General features: G+C 31.0%; 1 protein-coding gene across 1 annotated transcript; it reads left to right on the top strand.

The window, feature by feature from the left end:
* The first annotated feature begins 11,711 nt into the window (after window positions 1–11,711).
* On the top strand, window positions 11,712–14,062 carry LOC137810722 (uncharacterized). Its single transcript, XM_068612132.2, has one exon. It carries the CDS (start codon window positions 12,197–12,199, stop codon window positions 13,718–13,720), a length of 1,524 nt encoding a protein of 507 aa, XP_068468233.1. The 5' UTR covers window positions 11,712–12,196; the 3' UTR covers window positions 13,721–14,062.
* Window positions 14,063–15,234: the final 1,172 nt, after the last annotated feature.

Genomic DNA, 15,234 nt, shown 5'->3' with positions numbered 1-15,234 from the left:
CTCACGCCCTTATTGAACCTAATTTGATGTAGGTTACTAAGTGACATCTCGCTCAAACGAGATATTGCTTCCTTGAGTGGGTTTCACGAGAATAAAAACAAACTTCACTGGGGCAAACTCATTTAAGTGAGTTTGAGCGAGTTTTGGGAGAGCATGGGCGAGTCCTTGGCGAGTTTGCTACGGAGAGAAAGTTTTATTGCTGGAGTGATCTCGCTTAGGGCGAGTTTGCTCCAGAGTGATCTTGCTTGGGCAAGTTTGCCTTTAGAGTGATCTTGCTTGGGCGGGTCTGAGTGAGCTTTGATCAAATTTTGAATGCCCTAACTTTGTGTTTTCTCCTCGTCTCTCACTTTTCTATTCCTCATTTAGTTCTTTATCTCTATCTTCCCCTAGATTCCTGAAATTAGCACAAACTTGAGAATAAATAGTTCTTATTCATCTTATAATAAAAAACTATATAAAAAAAATCAAATTTCCTAATTTTAAAGTTGAATTATAACTTTTTCAACAATTAAAATCCATAAATGCCTATCTTTTTACATAAATACCACTAAATTATGACACTTGTCAATCATCAAAACGAACATTCAATGCATACCTTATAATAATATTTTTGTAAAATATGAGAAAAGACAAGAAGGAAGGATAAGTTATTTTTAATGAATTTTTGAAAACATTTTCGAAGACTTTAAGGATAAATAATTTATTTTAATATTTTGGAAAGAAGTTGAACTTGGATTTTGACTTAAATAATAGATGATGAAAAACATCCGACAATGATTAGTATAAATAGGACTATATCAATTTTAGGTTGTTCACTTGCTTCCTGTTCCAGTTTCTATCACCTCACAATTGTATTAGAGAGTAGGTTCATTGCAACAAAATTTTTAAAGGTTTTCTATGTTCTCTTTCTATAAATCGTGTCTTTTGATGTAAAATTTTTTATAGTTACTTTCAAAACTTAAATTTACACCGCTAATATTCTTATTGATGTGTTTTACCATTTAGAGACATTCTTTACATAAAAGAGACCACATATCAAGTGCAAGGTTTGTTCTTAGACGACGTAACAACATAACATATATGTTAAGCATGATGCATGCTCAAATGGCAACACATTTTATTTTAACTTAAAATGAATAATTAATGTGTTTGCACTAATCAAAATACATAATGCAAGTCTGTTCAATTTTGAACTTACAATTTCAAGTTATCATCTTCACATATATGTAAATTTACTAGTACATGTTTCCATACAAAACAATTTAGTCATTCAAAATTCAAACAATTTTCAACAATAACAACAATATTAAAATTTAAATTAAATTTGTATTTAATATTTCTACTAATTTTATCTCTACTCTAATAACTTAATTCAAATTTAAATGTAAGTTTCCCATACTTGTAAATCTCTTATTTTTTCAAAGGACTCAATCATGAAAATGAGAATGAGCTAAGAATGCTCAAAGTTCCTCTTGGTTTTTCTTAGGTGACCAAAACTAACAAACATACATATTACCACAAACATATAATAACATAGATTCATATTTCACAAGATTTTAAACCATAACTTCTAGCTTAGATAAATAGATAAAAAATAACAATAAAAAGAAGGAGTACACAAATATTTTTATACTCATACATCTACAATAAAGATTATGTAGTCATTAACCAAATCATCAAGTTTCATTAAAATAAATATTGTTCAAGATAAATCTTGACCTACAACAATAATGTTCTTTGAGAATCCTTTATACGATTTACAATGCAAGTATTCTTTTTGCTAACCTTTCCAAGCTACTCACACGAGTATTCTTTGACAAGAGTCTCCAAGCTTTACACCACGAGTATTCTTTTTACAATAATCTTTCATGGTTTCATTCACAACTAAAATGTATTATGATTACAAGGTTTGCAACAGGTTGGTCAGTCTAGATTTAACTTTAATGTCTAAAAAAAAGTATATTAAGATTTCACTCACTATAACTAGGTAACTATCAAGATATAGATGGATAGGAGTTATTTACAAAATTCTAAAGGATATGAAAAAGTATTTCTTAGAGGATTGTGTTTTGGATAATCTTTAGGAACAACAACCTTATCTTTTTTCTTTCTTCTCTTATATATATACACTGATATTCAAAAAGTATTTGTTATGTCAACAAAACTTGGGCAATTCACTTGTTTCCCTCTTTTAGTCCTATCACTTCACAATTATATTACATAGTAGGTAACATTGCAACAAACTTTTTAGAGCTTCTATATGTTTTTTTTTTTGTAAAATGTGTCCTTCGATGTAAAGATTTTAAGAGATGCTTTCAAACTTCAATCTTCAAACGCTAAATTTCTCATATATATGCTTTGCCTTTTTAGAGGAATTTCCTATGTAAAAGAGAAGACATATCAAGTATAAGGTTTGTTTCTCAAATAGACAATGTAACATCATAACATATATGTTAAGCATGATGCATGTACAAATGATGTAACAAATCTTGTTTTTAACTAAAGATGAATAATTAATTTATTTGCGCTAATAATTTTGAACTAACAATTTCAAGTGATGGATGACCATGTCAACCACCTAAATAATCAGGTTCATAAGAAAAGAAATGTTGATAAAAAAAATCTTTTCTAGAAGATTCTCTTTTTGAAGCCTTGTAAAAATGTACAGTGTAATTAGGATTTTAATTTCAGTCTTTAAAATTCTGTATAGGATTTTTGGGTCTTGTATTTGGGCCATTTTTAGCCTAGGATTAAAAAGTTTGAAGGGAGCACACTTGGCATCCACCTAGGCGCCACATGGACACCTACATGGTATCATTTCCTTCCTTTTTCCAAAGTGACTCTTCCTTCTCCTTCATGAAGAATTGGGCGCCCAAATGCTTGTCCACTCCTCTCCTTTATGCCACACGTCCTCTCATGGATGAAAAGCTTTTGAAAACATAGATTTCCACATGGCAAACCATGAATGAAGAGTGTTGGAGGTGTCACCTGTCACTCCAAGAATGGAGAGTTTTTTAGAACTCCAAGGGTCACTTTGACCTTATAAGTAGAGAGTTCTTCTTGTAATATGGAAATACTTGATTTGAGTACTGAATTTTTTCAAGTTTGGTATTACAATTTTCTCTCAAGTCTTACTTTTCGTTTGCTCTCACTCTCTAAGTGTAGATGATGGTAAGTGTCCAACCTCAAAACTTTTGGACAAGAAGATAGACGAAGATCGAGCTTTAATGAAGAGTTTGTAGAATCTTTTTCTTCTTCTTAGCCTTGTAAAAATTGTATAGTGTAGTTAGGAAGTTTTGGGCCTTGTATTTTGGGCCAAAGTAGAGAAGGATGTAAATAGAAAAGAAAGTAAAGTGTAAAATAGTAGAAGACGGGTGCAAATAGAAATGTAGGCAAGGAAGGCATGAGGCTCCACATGTCTTCTCCTCAATGGAGAGGATTTTCACCAATAAGGTGGTGACACTTGTCACACTCTCATTTGAGAGGTTTTGAGAGACTTTTTCCTATAAATAGGAGTCTCTTGTACATGTATTTTAAACTTGGAATTAGTAATGAAATGCTGCCTATTTTTGGTCATTCTACTTGTTCTTAAGTTCTCCATAGGTTAGTCTCCTTCAAGATTTAGCCTAGACTCTTTCCTAGTGAGTTGACCTTACCTCTCACTCTCACAAATTCCTAACTCCACTTCAATCCATGGAAACTTTTCTTGAGTTTCTTTAATGCTTTCGCTCCTCAAATATCCTTCATCATCCATCCAAAGAAGAAGTTACAAAGATCACTACTAGAAGAATAACATTTTTCCATTAGTAGAAGCCTTAGAAATTTCTAAAAGTTTGGCCTAATCTCCTTCCTAGAACCTTTCTCCTACAACACTCTAAAACTCATTCATTCTTACTCATTGTTTACCAATTCTTCCGCTTCCATGTCTTTTTCAATCATTCAAACCATCTAAAATTGAAGAAATTATGGAAGGAGCAAGGTGAACTCCATCAGTTGGTAATCAAAGGTTTGGTTTCATAAAAAAGACAAAAGAGATAAGTTCCTGGTTGTTCTTTGTCTTATTTTTGTCTTGGCCAAACCATATCCTTGTTGTTCTTGTTGTTTGTTTCATTTTCCATCGATTAATGTTTTTGTTTTTCATTTCTATTGGTTTAATTCATGTGTTTCCATAAATTATGTTGAGAAATCATAAAAAATTCATAGTTTCTTGTTATTCTTGATAAGCCGAATGGGTTTTCTTGGTTTGGGTCTTGTGGTTTGTGTTGTTTTGATTTAGATATCTGTTTGGGTTTTGTTTTGTCATGTTTCTCCTTTCAATTGTTTAAAAAATTCCATTATTAGTAATGTATCCAAGATGTTTGTTCATTTGTCCATCAAGTGTGTTTGTGAAAATGTCTCATATGAAAATTATATTTTTATAAACTTTTGGTGCATTTTGTTTTTAGTCTTGAGTTATAAAATTACTATTAGGTCATTAGTAAGTCTCTTGCATTAAAATTTACATTCTGTCAAGTAGTTTTGTTCTATTTCTTTAATTCTTTAGGGTTCTATCTTGCTGCCAAAATTATGTGTAATTGCTCTGGATTGGGAAATTTATTGTGATCAAAATACTTGTCCAAATCAATTGAAATTTTATATATGAACTTTTCAATATGCCATTGATGTTGGGTTAAAAATTCACATCCAAATTCCAAATAGAAAAATTATAATAAATCTTAAAATTCAGGACGGGTTTGAGCGAGATTTGTTAACTCTTTGGTGTTTGATTTGTTAAAATTAATCTAGTGATTTGTTTGACTTAAAATTTTGAGAGAATTATACTTAAGATTTTATACATAACTGGTTAAAAGTTCAAAGCCAAATTCCATCTAGAACGTTCTAGAGAAATTTGGGAAGTCTCGTTGCCAGTGACAAATCTAGTTTCTTTTTGGTTTTTAATGTACTCTAGTGCATTTGATAGGTTCCTTTTGTTGTGCCATCTATTTTATTTTTCTTTAATTCTTGTTTGTCATTTATTTACTTTTATTTTAGTCATGTCTATATACATTTCTGAACTTTGAGTTTAGCCTTTCCAAATTAGCTTTTCTTGATTTTATTTCTTGAAATCTTGGAGAAGGGTGTCAATATTCTTTGAAGGAAGTTGAGGCAACTTTTAAGATGCATTTTTTAGGATTTATTGTGACTTTTAGAGTGCCAACAAAGCAGAAGAAGAGATTCAAAAGATAGTTGGATGGGTTGGAATTCAAAACACACCAAAGATTGTACAAAATGATCAAGAAAAGTGAATTTCTGATTTGACCATACCACGAAACATTTGAGTATTTTTTTTTTTTTGAGCATTTAATCTTCTATCTTGAAAAGTGTTTGCTAAAATTCCTCTTAGGCAATCTCATTGAACAACTACTTAATATTTCCATTTAGTCTAGAAGTGTGTCAATGGCTCTAAGTGTCATCTGCACTTCTATTAGGAACACCTAGTTTCTTGTCACTAGCATTTAATTGATTTTACTATTTCTATTGTTTCCTTTATTAATTGTTGTTGTGTTTAGGTCTGTAGTATTAGGAGAGTTTCCTTTCTGGATACTTTGAACCTTCCTTTGGTTTAGTAGGCTCATTTGCATATTCACCCACACACTTTTCGTAGCTTTTCCAAAACTGTTTTGGAAGTTACTTGAAGGGTCTTTTGTGAAGACTATCTAAGGAAAACTCTAGATAGAAAAGACTTGGTACTTAAGAAGTCCTTGTGACTCACCTCTCTTTCTTGGGAGTCTACTTAGAGCTAGTCTCTCTTAGAGCCTTTAGGTGACAACCACCAAAATATTTGTTTTTGAAAACTTTTTGTTTCCTTTTTGCAAACACTATAAAAATATCTTTGTGAAAACTATTTTCCATTAATCTTTTTAGAATTCAAAATACTTTTGAAACCTTTTGATTTCTCAAGTCTTAATAATGAGTAATAAATCATATGGTTCTATGTTTATGGGGCAAAGTAGGGGTAAAAAACTTAAAAGGGAAATGCAAAATACCAAGAGGGAAATCTTTGATCTCAAAAGTATGTTTTCTCAATTTTAAGAAAACCAAGATAGACTTAGGAGCAAACAAGGGAAATGGTATGATAAAAATAATGGATCTTATACAAAACCCTATTCTCCATATTTTCCAAGTGAAGAGGTTTTCCCTGACCACCATAATGTGAATGATTACACCATTGCAGACTACTCTAGTTCTTTTTACCCTATGAAGGAATAGAAGAGGGAATGTTATCCCTCCAAGTCAAGTTATAAGGTAGCACAAGACAGAGAGAGCCTAGATAAGTTTAAAAATAAGAATACGGAAAAGTTTAGCTGAAAGAAAGAAAAATACCAAGAAACTTTCCCTAAGTCTAGTCAACTCTCTGAAAAAGAAATTTCTTTCTCCTAGGAAAATCACATAGATTATGTTTCAAACTCTCATGATCATGGAAATGGATACTGTATTTCTGAGTATCTAAAAGAAAAATTGTTTTTAAAAGAAAATATTGATGAAAGTTTGAATAATACTATTTTGGATTCAGAAGGAAAAGAAAAGAGGAAGAAAAAGAAATTGGAGAGAGAAAATTTATAAGAGAAACAAAGGGAGAAAATAGAAAGAAAAGAGGAAGAAAAGAAAGAAAGGGTAACAACATTTTTGTTTGAAGTTGAACCTGACAATGACATGAACTCCTCTCTAGAAAACCCTTGTGGGGTCTGGATTATAGAAAAGTCTTGTGAATGGTTGACTGATAAATAACAGAAAGAAGAAGAGTCTAGTTGTAGTTCTTTTCATATTGTTTACACTGACTCTTTCTTTGATAAACATATTTTGTTAAAGAATGTTAAGCAACTTGATACTATCCATAGAGAAAATGTTTTTCAAACAATTTGTCAAATTTTTAAAAGGTTTTCTCTCATGGATAGTTGTAACTTTATCACTTTGTTTATTAAAATGTTGAAACACAACATAGATATCCTTTTTCCATCTTATAAGCCTTTTTGGATTCAAAATGATGGGGATCTAGTTGTGAGTCGATAAGTGATTGTCAAGGACACTATGCTAAAACTGTTTTAAGTCACATTGTGCTTGTAGAAGCTTGTGATATTTTATTAGAATGACCTAGCATTTTAACCGTACCTTTGTTTACCATGGTTGTTTTAATAAAATTATTTTCACTTACAAAGAAAATAAGTTTGTGGTTTGTTTTTCTACACTTTAACAAGTAGTGGAAAACCAACTACAAACACAATTTAATTTCGAAGAATCTTTATATTCTGATGAATCAGGTATACGTGCAACTTCACAAGGTAGAAAAACAAAAAATTAATCGTACTCCTTGGATTAATCTTGTCTACCAATCAGGTAACAAATACAAAGACCTTGGAAGAAAGGTCCTTTCTTCTACTCTTGTTATTCTTTTTGAACAAATAACATATGTTTTAATGTTTTCTTATTTCTACATGATGGTGTTTGATCCTAGAAGAGAGTGAAGAAAATAAAGAAATAGAAGTGGCATTCCCTAGATTGTAAGGCTAGGATCTGAGGGTATATCCTTTTGAAGGGGATTGGCCCCACCAAAATTCCAAAATTTCATCATTTACTATCAGTTTTTTTTATTTTTTAGTATTATTTGGGTACTTTTAGGTATTTTTGAGGTTTTAGTTCTCGTACTTACACTTATAAGAAAATTCTGAAATTTTACATGATGTTTTGTAGTATGAATTAGAGATTTATCAAACCATTATGATTACATTACATTCACAAATTTATTTATTACTCATATATTACATTACATAATCTTATGTGTGTGTTCTAACATGAAATATTATTATTTCAATGCTTATTATAGATATAAGATGTTGAGTGGAGGGAGAAATGTCAGTGCAAATGCAGAGAAACTCACTTGGATGTACCTTAAGGTAACCATGTATAACACTTTAGAATTACATAAAAAAATTTCCATATATTTATAGAACTTTTTGTACACTTTTATATATTTAAATTATGATATTACATGTATTATTGTTCTGAAATTTTGATATTTTATGCAGGATTAGATTAGAGTAAAAATATAATAATAAAAACTATTTTTTTAAAATACACTTATAACGGCGGTTCTCCATTAGAATCATCTTTAAAAGGCATTTATAACGACAGTCTAGTGGGGAACCGTCGTTATAAGTGTATTTTTTTTAAAAAAATTATTGTTATTTGGTAAAAGAACAACAATTCTAGAACCGTCGTTATAAACAACTGATTTATAACGACACTCACAATAACAACGGTTCGAGAGCCGTTTTTATATAACTTTTTAACTGTCGTTATTGAGTTGTTTTGTACTAGTCCATTACCATCATTCAAACCATCAGAAATGGAAGAATTTATGGAAGGAGCAAATAGAACTCCACCATCAAGTCTATCATCCAAACATGGAAATTTACCACTATGTTTCCAATTCAACACAATTCAATCATTAATAATTGAAATCAAAACTACAATTCAAACAATCTTCAATAACATTATTAATATTTAAATTAAATTTGTATTAAATTTATCTATAGTCCATAGTAAATGTCATGTTTTCTAAAGGATTTTATTTTGGAAATGAGAATAGTTGTGAAGGCTCAAAGATCCTATAGGTTGTTTTTAGGAAGTCAAAACTAATAGACAAACACATTACCACAAACTTAGACTAACAATTATCTTTTATCAACTGACCATACATGTCACAACTTCTACGATATGCATAGGGACATCATGCATGAAGACAATACGAAAAAGAAACTTAAAAAAAAATAAAAAAAATTGATCTTGATCGAAGTTTTCGTTAGTTGAGTTTTGCTCTCAACTATCTCCAATAAAAAATTAATATATTAAAGATATGATGGTTTTGGAGAAATAAAAAAGAAATCATATAATTTTCTATTTTATAACCTTTAAATATAACTTAAATACAATTATAATTTTTTTATCAACTTTAAATTTTCATCTTTAATATTTATAAAAATAAGTATTTAATGACAACTCATTTTGGTAGATCAGATCTCAAACAATAGGATTGACCTGATTTCTATCTCTAATTAATGGATGGACTTTTGTTTATATTTGTCATATTATATATATATATATATATAAATTTTTAAATTTTTAAATACATATGTATTTCTTTTATCATGTCTCTAAAAATATGTACAACTGAACGTATTAATATTTCTTTTAAATGCAGTTGGTTGAAGCAAACTAACGTCAATGAGTTTAGTACACTAAAGACTTTTTACAACCTCATTCAAATATAGGGCGTGTGATAACATTTATTAAAGATATTTTACATTCTCATTTTAAATATCGATTGACATGTAGAATAAAATTAATTAACTTTTAATTACTATTTTAGAATTACATATAAGATAACTTTTAATCAGTTTGCTATGCAACATAAAAATTAAATTCTTTTCTATGATATATTCGTAGAAGAAAAAACTATCAAAGAAGGAGTGAAGAAAGACTAAGATATATTATTACAACAAAATTATAAAATAAAAACCAATTTTAAAAATAAAAAATAAAAAATTATTATATTAATTAAATTAAATATTATTTTAGATATTAGAATAATTATTAATACAGATCTTTATTATTAATAACTAATTTTAAATTGATTTCTAAAATTTTAACTACAAACTGTAAAATTTAAATAATTAATAAATAATTTTTTTCAATTAATTAGATATTAATTTTAAAATTATATATTTATAATAATAATTTTTTTAATTTTTTAGTATCTAATTTAATTAATATAATAAATAATTTTTTAGTATAAAAAATAAAAAAAAAATATATAATTCCTTTTTAAGTTATTCCAGTCAGTTATTTTTCCGTAAAAGTTTAATTCTTTAGTTTTTAAAACTTGTATTTAAACATATTTTACTCTAATTTAGTTCCTTTTTAAGGAAATAAAACCGAGTAAAATACTGCGAAAATGTTGCTAAACGCTAATATATAATCACATTGACTAACCAAATCAACCTCTTAGAGGATGTAAGTGTAGAAAATGAACCACCATTAATGGTGCTTTGCACAAAAATAGGTAGAAGAACAAAAGTAGCCTCTTCTAACAAGCAAATCACATCTCTGCAACAGTGTTTGACTTAATCTAAGGGAAGTTATGGAAATTTGGGGTGCCAAGTGTCTATCAAACATTTAGCATATTCTAGCCCAACATTGTTCAATGGTATGTCTGGGTTTTTTCCAGTTCAACACTGTTATTGTTTTTTTTTATGTATTATAATATATAAACAAATATTTAGGGTTTCTTATATGAGAATACATACTCACATGTTTTTTACGATAAATAATTGTTACAAATATAATAATTTTAAAAAATAAGTAACTCAATTTTTTTTTATCATAGTACACATGCATACATGAAAAATTTAAGTGATGAGTGCTATAAATGTTTTTTTCTCTAAGAACTGTCTTGTACTCAGAGTCATAATGCACATGAACGAAAACTGTGGGCAAAAACAGGGGAAATGATTCCAATCCCATGCATGAATTATAGTATTATTTTGTACCCTTTAATTAGCATTTAGCATTTATATAAAGATTAGCATTTATATAAAGATTTTCTAAAGTTTTATCACTATTACATACATAGAAATATTGGATAATGATAAACTATTTTGGTAAGAACACAATTCAGGAATATAATTATTATTAAAAACGAGTATATTCTTAATTGGGTAAGTCATCAAATAAACCTCATGAGAATGGGCATAATCAATCCACTAAAAGATGATATGCATGATATATAAATATGTCAGAATCTAAATTCAGTGTCTCTTCCAAATATTTTATTAACTACCAAAATTTGGGATATAACTCTCTATTTAACACCCAATGAAAAAATAAAACATTTCGCCCCCTACAGATTCCAAAATTAAAATAATACAATTATAACAAGTTATAATACAATTTTTAAAGAAATATAATACACATATGTAATAAATTGCTGATGGAAATATAAACCTTCTTTTAAGAGTAACTAAATAAAATTACAAAAACAAAAACACCATTAAAAGGACCATAAAGAATTTTGCTGACCATTTCTTTTATAATAGAAATCAATACTTTTTCTTTTGAAAATTTAATGTAGCTACTAGATTTAAATTTGAAAAAAAATCAATTATTTAATTTGGCATTAGATGAAATAAAAATGTGAATTGATTATTCATACCTAAACTGAAACTTTTTAAATAATTTTTATTTTTACATTTGATTAGTGGATATAAGGTTACAAAAAACAATGTGAAAAAAGGATATAAAAAGCATATTGTTAGAATAAATAAAATGTTCTAAATGCAATTGAATATATAATTTTTAGCAATGGGTGGTGGAAGTGAAGGAGGTGTTTAGCTTAAAAAAAGAACTGTTGGAGATTCTTACATTTAACTTGTGTGAGTTGAGAAGCAAGATAATCTAAAGCATAGTTTGGATGTTTCAATTTTTGGTTTGCCATACATCTTCAAATATTGACTGTGCAAAGAACCACCGAACAGTGCTCAACCGAGTACACGTGTTTCAATATTTCTTTTTTCTTTTTTAAAACTACCCTTTTACTTTATGTTATTTTTATTCCATGCATGGAATTCTCCTCCAACTACAACACCACCATAAAGAGAGAACAACCAAAAAATGAGAGAGATATATGTATATATAGAGAGAGAAAAAAGAAAAGAGAGTGATGGTTAGTTCTAGCTCTTCTTCTTTGGTGCCTATTGAGTAGTAGCAGCAACAACAAACAACAACAACCCATCTCTCAAAATTTGATTTTTTCCATCGCACCCCTATTAATTTTGTTTGCTTGGGAAACACAAAATTGAGGTTCTCGTGTTGTACCTTTTCTTGGGTTCAATCTTTGTACTTATGGAACCGTCGCATCTGAACGCTTTGATTCTCTTTTGATCATCACCTGGTCAAAAAGGAAGAAGCTTTGTGATCTGTTTTTCTGAACTTGATCTGAATTTGTGGCTTACGCCCCCTCCCCCCAGTGTGTTCATATGATCATGGAACGTGCATATGCATATAGTCCCTGCGGATTTTGAGGTAAGTCTTAAAAGTTTGTTGATCTTGTTTTTCTGGTTGGTGGGTACAATAATATTTGGATTAGATTCATTCATTATTCATGATGTCGTATCAATCAATGGAGGAGAGAAAGTTTGTGTGCAAGTATTGCAGCAAGAGGTTCCCGTGTGGGAAGTCTCTTGGTGGCCACATCAGGACTCACATGATGAGTGAGAATTCAGCTTTAGGTAATGCAGAGAGGAACATTGCTACTAATGGTATGTTCAAGTTGAATGGAGGGGGAAAGAGGAAGAGGGATTCGGGGTCTGAAGAAAATGGTGGTGGTGCTAGTCGGGGGAACTATAACGTCATTTATGGTCTTAGAGAGAACCCCAAGAAGACCACGAGGTTTGTGCATTCCAATTCCAGTTTGCAGGTTGACAAGTTCTGCAAAGAATGTGGGAAGGGATTTTTTTCATTGAAGGCTCTTTGTGGCCACATGGCTTGTCACTCTGAAAAGGACAAGGGAGCCAACAGGTTTGAGAGCAGTTCTGGCGGGTTTTCTGAGAAGCAGAAATTGGTTATGGACAGTCAGTCTGACACTGAAACTTCTACGCCAAGGAGGTCCAAGAGAATGAGGTTCAAGACCCTTAGCAGTAGCAACAACCAAGCTCAATCTTCTGTTTCGGAGGTTGAGCAGGGTCAAGAAGAGGTGGCCAGGTGTTTGATGATGTTGTCCAAGGATTCTAGCTATAAGGGTCGTTTTGCTTTGTTCACAGAGTCTTCTGATAACAACTCGGTTGTTCTGGAGGCAAAGTCACCTTCTCCAGAAACCAAGGTTACTATGATGAATAGTAATGGTAAGAATTTTATGTCTAGTGCTTATGTGGAGAAGAAGTTGGAGCAGCCCAAGGACTTGAAGTTTAAGTATGCTGAAGTTGGCTATGATTCTGATAATTCAGATTCTGGGTATTTTAGATATGGTCCTAAGGAGGTTGACTCAACTGATTCAAATAACGGGAATTCCAAGAATGAGGCTATGTCTTCGAAAGCGGGGTACTTAACTGGGTTTGAGGATTATGATGTTGAGTCGAGGAAAGTGCTAAGCAGGGGAAGAAGCAGTAGCATTGAATTTAAGAAATTTGTTTTGGAGGATTGGGAGAATGATAGACAAGATGGTGGGGCTGCAAGGAAATTTGATTCAAAGAAATTTAAGAAATCCAACTATGATTCTCTTGGCCAAAATTTAGGTGGGGTTTCTAGCAGGAAGATTGGGAATGGTTTTGCAAATGATAAGGTGAACAAGTACAAGTGCTTAACCAGTGATAGAGACAATGGTTATGATGATTCTGCTTATGAGAGTGATGAAAACAGCACAGACACTGATTCTTATCCAGCTCCAAAGGCGTACCGCAACAGGAACCTCAGTGGACAAAAGGGGAAGAAGAAATTGAAGTCAAAGAAAAGCAAGGCACATGAGTGCCCAATCTGCAACAAAATTTTCAGGTCAGGCCAAGCCTTGGGGGGTCATAAGAGATCCCATTTTATTGGAGGTTCTGAAGAGAACACTCTTGTGATAAGGCCATCTGCTCCTGCTGTTCCTTGCCTCATTGATCTCAATCTACCAGCACCAGTTGATGAATAGGGAGAAACTGTGCCATTTCATCCTGGGTTTTGCAACATTTTGATGCATCTACTGTTGAGGAAGCTGAATGTTTGGAATTCTAAAAGTATTGTGTTTTTATCCCATATGATGAAAGCAATGACAATGTACAAACAAGTGGGTAATTAATTTTTGTTCCCAAGGCCTTAGATCCATTATTTGGTGAGGGGTAGTCTTTCTTTTCATGTTTATAGAGCATGAGAACTTTCTATATTTTTTTGTTATTTCCTTTGTCAAAGTACAACTATATACTCATGGAATTATGTTCTTTTCATGCAAATGTTAACTTAACCCTTGATTGGTTCAATGAATTTTTGTCTTTTAGTGTTGGGGTCTTTCAATTTTTCATTTTATAGAAATGTAGGTGGCATGGGTTTACCAATAGCCATGTACCAGAACTAAAGTAATAGTAGTTCATTTTGAACTGTCTATTTGCAACCAACACCTTTAATGCCATGAAAGTTGTTGAAAACTAAAAATTGTCATTGGAGGTGGGGTAGCATTCCCAAGGTTGGTAAATGGTAATTGTAATGGTTTTCTAAAATTGAAAAAGAAAAATATCTTTAAACTTAGCTAAGCCACATAAGTATCTCGTGCCCAAGTGGTTCCTTTAACATAGATCTTAGCACTGGTCAAATCGTTATGCTTGTGATATGTGCAACATTTTGGAAGGTGAAGCTGTAAGAGGAGGCGAACTAGTATTTGAAAAAAGTGGTTGTTGGACCATTCTTTAGCTTGAAAATTTAAGCAGGAATAATTACTTAGTAGAACTATGAGGAAACAAAACAAGCTTCTTTATCATTCCATAAAGTTTTAGGGTTCCCACCAGTTAAGGTAGTAAGACTCATAATTGCTCCATGTACAACTTTCTAACACATGTATCTTAATAGCATGAGATTTCGTACACCTTTTTGGTCATGTCGGTTCCTTTATATTTTGTTGACTATGTTTCCATTCTTAGTCCTTGAGGTTGTATGAGAGGACCACTTGTATTTTACTAGCTCTTGGTAATGGTCACATGTGGGCTCAATCAGTAGAATCCATAGGCACTCAAGAAGAATCAAACTCGTATTTCAACAGAATTATATGCTCCTTTGGGATGCTGCATCATTATGGGGAATGAACCACACAAAGGGGTGCCTTAATTTTTGCAAATGGATTGATGAAAACCAACTGAATAACAATCATGCAAATACATTTGAATATTTTTCATTAGGGTTTTCGGGGGTCTTGTAAACATCTGTCTACTTTGTTTTATAGGAAGTTAAAGTTTTTCTTTTTACATTATGACCTGTAAAATTTTCTTTATGTAGTTCATAATGGTAAATTTCGTGTTGGCTGATGGCATAGCCAATAGTTTGAAAAGAAAAATATGAAAAAGAAAATAAAAATAAATGGGGTCATATAAGATACTTTGTGGAAATGGAACTGAAAAATGATTACTTCTTAATTCGATATGTAGGTCATGAGTGACTCAGTCATCATGCTTAGTTAAC

Source organism: Phaseolus vulgaris, chromosome 2 (assembly GCF_051622355.1).
Source record: "Phaseolus vulgaris cultivar YP4 chromosome 2, ASM5162235v1, whole genome shotgun sequence".
Taxonomy (NCBI): domain Eukaryota; kingdom Viridiplantae; phylum Streptophyta; class Magnoliopsida; order Fabales; family Fabaceae; genus Phaseolus; species Phaseolus vulgaris.
Note: the sequence above shows the minus strand (reverse complement) of the source record. Positions and strands in the feature narration are given on the sequence as shown.

Bases quoted from the DNA above. Each gene is read 5' to 3' on its own strand.
- LOC137810722 (XM_068612132.2), top strand. From the start codon at position 12,197: ATGATGTCGTATCAATCAATGGAGGAGAGAAAGTTTGTGTGCAAGTAT.